This window comes from Gymnodraco acuticeps, unplaced genomic scaffold, assembly GCF_902827175.1.
Source record: "Gymnodraco acuticeps unplaced genomic scaffold, fGymAcu1.1, whole genome shotgun sequence".
NCBI lineage: Eukaryota > Metazoa > Chordata > Actinopteri > Perciformes > Bathydraconidae > Gymnodraco > Gymnodraco acuticeps.
Genome location: NW_022990502.1, coordinates 247,557 through 253,886, shown reverse-complemented (window position 1 = coordinate 253,886; position 6,330 = coordinate 247,557). Strand labels below are relative to the sequence as shown.

The following is a 6,330-nucleotide window of genomic DNA, read 5'->3' as shown; positions in this document are numbered from 1 at the left end:
TAATTCTCATTACACATTGTGATATTTAATAACAGGTTTATTACTTATAAAACAAACATATTTACAGGGTATCTGCATTGTTCAAATAAAATGTAACAATTTAAAATACATAGAAAAACTGCACCGCAGTTGTATGCCTAAAGGCATAAAAATGAAAAATAATTCTTGCCAGAAAACAGTCAAGTTTCTCAAGGGTCAGATTGGAACTTTGAAGAGCTGGCAGCCAAACATATTGACCTTTGAAACCAAATGCGTACGCAACTTGCGTACTCTACCAGCCAGAGCAGAGCCCATCAGTGCCACAGGGTAATTGCTATGACAGTTTTTATATTTTCAAACAGTTGAACTTCAGAATGACGAACCATAACTAGTCACACAACAGGTGTGTAACCTTTTCATTCTCCAGGACAGTCACATACGTTTTCTGTGACTTGTTATTGTCTTTATCATTTTCCATTACTGGAAAACTTGGACGTGTAGGAAACCTGAACTAAGCTCTGTTGTAGAGCTGGTCATAGAGCTTCTTGACCTTGGTGGCCATGCCTTTCGGGTCCAGCTCCATGAAGACTTTCTGGATATATTCAAATGTCAATTTTAATGTCTTGAGATATTCCAGATTGAGAGCATAAAGGAAGTCCAGGAGAATGGCGACAGCATTTGCAACAGACGCCAACTTATTCACAACCTCTTGTCCCTCAAGAATGATGCCAATGTCTTCGGTTGCGGCTTGTGCATCTCTGATGACGAAGATTGCGATGGTTTCCCGCTGAAGAATTTGTCCAGCCTCATCCTTCTCCGACACCTGGAAAATAATTTAGGAAAAAAGAATCTGAAATCAATATAGCTCGGGTTTCCCCCCAGATGAATAGCCTAACTGTTAAGACATATCGTGGACGTCCTGGAAGGCCATAATTGTCTGTAAGAAGGAATTGTATCGTGATGCATAGCTTTGGCTCTTGTCTGTAGCTATTGTCTGAGCCAACACATCCTCACTCCCAGGTCGGCCTATGTTGACGTTATGTCAAGTCCCCTGTCGGCTTTTTCCAACGCAAGGGGGGGCCCTTAGCTTCCATTTTCAACTTTCCGGGATGTCCATATGCTTCTATGGACGCTCATGGAAGCACGGCATTCGTTTGTGTCGACTGCCCTTAAAGGCAATGAGAGCGTCCATTCTCATTGGATAACGGAGAATTGTACACCCGGAAGTAAGTATTCCCCTTACTGACGATTTATTTTACAGTGATATCTGCACTACTCGTCGACTAAAAAACACCAGATTATCCTTGTTAATTACACAACATTGATTGGTTTAAATTGTGTGCAATGCTTTTGTATTTTTCCCCTTCGATTCGGAGAAACAAATCTTTTTTCGGAGTAAAGGATGGCAGAAGACACTACACTACCCAGAATCCCCAGCTATCGTTTGAACCCACGCCATGTGCTCTGTTTGACAAACCCCGTGATAGTCAAGCTCTGTGATTGGAGAGTGTGCTCCGAGGGTTACCAAGCCTCGAACAGCACTTGAAATGGGATGGAACCACGGCAGACTGTTCAAAACTGGATTTGAACGGGTCCACCGCGTCCCCCACTCCGTCCCCAGAACTACACATGCTGGCTATTCTGTTTCTCAACATGTTCTCTATATGGCACGTCTCTACTGGGAGTTGTAGTTTTAAAAGACGTTTTCGTATTTCCCATAATAAGAAGTTGCCAGTATTAAACTGTGTACATCCCTGGAGATTTAGGGGATAGCAAACACTCACATTTAACATATAATTAATAAATGGGTGAAAATTGCTCGTGCCCATAATGGGCAGCATTAATATACACACATGCCAGCTAAGGTCAGAAGAGCTTTATTTAACAGCTGGTCTTATGTTTGTGACCCCTCCTCTTGTTCATTGATAACATTACATTACATTACATTAATTGATAAGCCTGAAACATGCACTTGTCAAGGTTCAGAGGCAAATTTTGCAAATATGGCAGTAGCCATCGATCAGCTTAAGTTTAATACTGGCAACTTCTTATTATGGGAAATACGAAAACGTCTTTTAAAACTACAACTCCCAGTAGAGACGTGCCATATAGAGAACATGTTGAGAAACAGAATAGCCAGCATGTGTAGTTCTGGGGACGGGGTGGGGGAGGGGGGGGACGCGGTGGACCCGTTCAAATCCAGTTTTGAACAGTCTGCCGTGGTTCCATCCCATTTCAAGTGCTGTTCGAGGCTCGGTAACCCTCGGAGCACACTCTACAATCACAGAGCTTGAGGACTATCACAGAGTTTGTCAAACAGAGCATATGGCGTGGGTCCAAACGATAGCTTGGGATTCTGGGTAGTGTAGTGTCTTCTGCCATCCTTTACTCCGAAAAAAGATTTGTTTCTCCGAATCGAAGGGGAAAAATACAAAAGCATTGCACACAATTTAAACCAATCAATGTTGTGTAATTAACAAGGATAATCTGGTGTTTTTTAGTCGACGAGTAGTGCAGATATCACTGTAAAATCAATCGTCAGTAAGGGGAATACTTACTTCCGTGTGTACAATTCTCCGTTATCCAATGAGAATGGACGCTCTCATTGCCTTTAAGGGCAGTCGACACAAACGAATGCCGTGCTTCCATGAGCGTCCATAGAAGCATATGGACATCCCGGAAAGTTGAAAATGGACGCTAAGGGCCCCCCCCCTTGCGTTGGAAAAAGCCGGCAGGGGACTTGACATAACGTCAACATAGGCCGACCTGGGAGTGAGGAAGTGTTGTCGGAGCACGTCTTTAAACACTACTAGGACTGCCTATTGGTTACTCGCTGTGTTGGTGACATTTGAATTTGACTTGTACTCCTATTACACTTGTTGTTAGTCACTCTGGATAAGAGCACCTGCTAAATAACTAAAATGTTATGTAAAATGTAACACACATCATATAAAATGGACAGCCTTAGCTAGAATTTTAACACCTCAACAATAATCTTGCCTCACCAGGAATTCTTTGATCAGGTCCTCCACCGATTCTCCCATGTTGAGGATGAGACATTTGAGAGCAATCTCCCTCTTTGTAGTGGTGTCAGTATCCTGCATGAAGACAGTCACAATAATTAATGTTAATTGTTCAGTTCGTCCATTCAATCAGTGCGAGTGTGCCACGGTTTCTTAATGTGGGATTGAGAGCTAGTGTATGAAGGAATGAATGCATGGGAATGAGAGCTAGTGTATGAAGGAATGAATGCATGGGAATGAGCTTTAGGTGATAAATGAGTAAGGATGCATTTAGACAGTAGAGACATGAAAAAAGAGCATAGTTTGGCGTGAAGGTAGGGCTGGACACTTTCATATCAGTCGATAAAATAATGATTACAATATCAGTCAATTAGTGTGTCAACCATATTAAGGCCATGAAAAAACAGCCAAGAATTCCCATTACGCCAAAATGAATGTCTAAACATGTAGATGAACATGAAGAATGAATGTGCCAAGTCTATGAAACCTCTGGCTAAAAGGTTGCTGTGTCGGATCAGTGACCAATGCTATAAATAATTGATTATGTATTGAAAGATATATCTATTGTTATTGAGGCATATATGTAAGTGAGCAGTAAAGTAAAAAACATCTGTACATACCGTTTCCACAAATGGCAGGAGCTTTGTCTTCTCCCGGATAGCTCCACCCTTCTTTCTGACGACTTGAATTAGTTCACTGCACTTCTCGTCAAGTTTCTGCATGAACCTTGCTTCAAGGGGTATTGTGGTTACTCTGATGAATTCTTCATTCACCTAGGGAATATAGGTAGTATAGGTATATATATCAAAAACAGACAAAGGATATGTGCCTCATGCAAAAGCATGTGATTTAGCTTTACGTACATTTGATTACACACACATATACATACATACTATGAGTAAAGTTAGTGTACCTCTTGAACTTCGAAGAGTGCTGGCCATCTCTCGATCATTTCGTGCAAAGATGTTTTCTTGTCGACAATTTCTTGCCTCCGAAATGCGAACGTCCGAGCCATCTTCTGTCTTATTGTTTGGACATTGTTCCTTTTCTTTACCTCAGACAAGAGGGCCACTCTCTCTTGCTCCATGGACTCTGGTGTCTCGTTGAAAGGCAGAGATGGGTAATGGTTAGACTCAGCTCGCCTAGGTTTCTTTATGTTCTTTGCTGGGTGGGCATCCGTCAGCAACTTTCTTTTCAGAGTATTCACAGTCAGCTCGTCAGATGATGAACTGTGTGATTTCAGGTATGTGCGATAGTTGTACATCTTCGTCTTGAGTCTCTGTTTCCATCCGTAACTGTGGTTGAAGGACCCAGGTTCTTTCAGACAGGGGTGTGTCTGTGTGAGTGCCTCTGCCACTTCACTGAAGTCTGCATCGCTAGGATAGGATTTGTATGAATAGACTTTGTCAGCGAGCGTTTCCAGTATGTTGGAAAGCATTTTAGAGCTGGGAGTGAGTCTAACCTGGCTTCTCTGGTACTCTGCATTTCCATCCCTAAGTTGTGTTTCTGTTGAATGAGAGAAAGTAGGGATGAGGAACACCTTGGGCCACTGCTCCTTTCTGTAGGTGTCCGAAGAAGGGCTGCTTACGGGTAATGTGTCACCCGAGCATGCAGATGAAGACATACTGGAATCATCTTGGCGTTGAAAATTAGCCTTATCCACAGAGTATTCCACTGGCTCTAAGAATAAAGTCACACTGGGTACTACATTAATAACTTTCAAAGTGGCAAGATCCTTGAGTTCTGAAGTTGAAGTTAAGTTAACCCAAGTGCCGAAATCAGGGTCATTGTATTGAAGCCGTATTTCATTAGTTAGACCACAGGAATTCGTTATTTCTTGGATGACTTCGTCAACCGAGGAGGGGATGCCATTAGGAAGCTCCAGCTTGATGCGACTGTCCTCTTCTAAAATCACCAGGAGCCGAGTGACGCCCGCCATGTTTGGAGATCCTCTGAGTGGGAGGGAAAGAAAGCAGGGTGGGGTTTGGAGAGAGAGAAAGAGATATTAGAGATGTGCTTTGTTCATGGTTGACTAATGATTGTGTGCTATGAACAAATAGTTTTACGTGCAACATTAGCTTTGTTGAATTTAAATGATATGTTCATTCATGTTAATTACAATGAAAACAAAATTAACCTGCATAATTCATCACATCCACTTTGCTTCTGACCCACCCCAAACAGATATTACTTTATGCTAACCTTAACCTTGAATATATCGCTTGAGTGTAATAAGCCGCATGGCCCCAACTGTGTAGTCTGCCAGGGGGTAAGGATCGGTCAGTTGAGATGCCTCAAAAACTTCAATCTCCTTTGAAGGCGAGATTTCGAGTTGATAGGCTCTGTAGTGTTCCATGTACCAATAGCTTAGTTTCCAAACAATGAAGACCAATTCCTTTTTGAGAACCACCATCTGGATGATTTCCGTGAATGCAGGCATCCCTCTGATTGATCCACGAGCAAGGATCATTCCAAGTCTGTAGTTAAATCCGTTATAGATGACATTTTCGGCCAAAGAAACTTCCTTCACATTTGGGTTCTTGTGTTTGACAGCCTGTGCAATATCATCTTTCAGGACGTCAATGCTAACAGTTGATAACTTTTTCACTTCCAGTAGAGGCTTAGGAAATCTACATGAGTAGAGCTGGTGTGCCATGGATAACTGGTGTCTCTCTGCCAAGGACAACAACAAGTTTTTAAAGCAGCTAGTGTGTCGTACAACTCTCTTAAAAAAGCTATGCTTGGCTTCAAATCTTAAAGTCCAGAAAGAAACTAGAGGACCAAACTGATAGATTAGCTGTGGGTAGTGTTCCAAGAAGTGATGCTTAGGAAGCAAGTTGGAGTCTGGGAAAACCTCCTTAAACCGTACTCTATGCTCAGAGATTTTGAAATTCAAATAAGCTATCGTTTCGTCAGTGTGCACCGGTGTGACAACAAGGTCAACTATGTCCTTCAAGTCAGTGAGGAGATTCCAGGCAGGTTCATCAGCAGGCACTTTCTGTCCCAGGAGGAGCGGCAAAAACCTGATCAAACTCCAATTCTCGTGAGAATTGCCACCAACTGTTCTCCTTGTTGCATAGGTAAGAGGCACAGGATGGGGACAGTTTGTTTTATCTGTCCACTTGAAGGGGAAAGTTTTTATAGAGTCATTCGAAAATTCCAAAGTAAAGTACTTCTTCGAGGTGAACACAGAGAGACAAAGAGCTATTTCACAAGGAACAATTCCTTCAAATAGATCATGAACGATGTCTGGAGGAAAGCCAGTTGTGACATTAAAATGAGCAAGTTTTTCCGACAAAACACACCTCCTCTTAACACCAAAACAATT

General features: G+C 42.2%; 1 protein-coding gene across 1 annotated transcript; it reads right to left on the bottom strand.

Annotated features, from left to right (window-relative positions):
- Nucleotides 1–490: 490 nt before the first annotated feature.
- LOC117553057 lies at nucleotides 491–5,609 on the bottom strand. The gene is made up of 5 exons (XM_034226823.1): nucleotides 5,205–5,609; nucleotides 3,916–4,954; nucleotides 3,623–3,775; nucleotides 2,985–3,077; nucleotides 491–802 (listed from the first exon to the last, which is right to left on the bottom strand). The coding sequence occupies exons 2-5, from the start codon at nucleotides 4,939–4,941 to the stop codon at nucleotides 491–493; spliced, it is 1,584 nt and encodes a 527-aa protein (XP_034082714.1). The 5' UTR covers nucleotides 4,942–4,954; nucleotides 5,205–5,609.
- Between the last annotated feature and the right edge of the window lie 721 nt (nucleotides 5,610–6,330).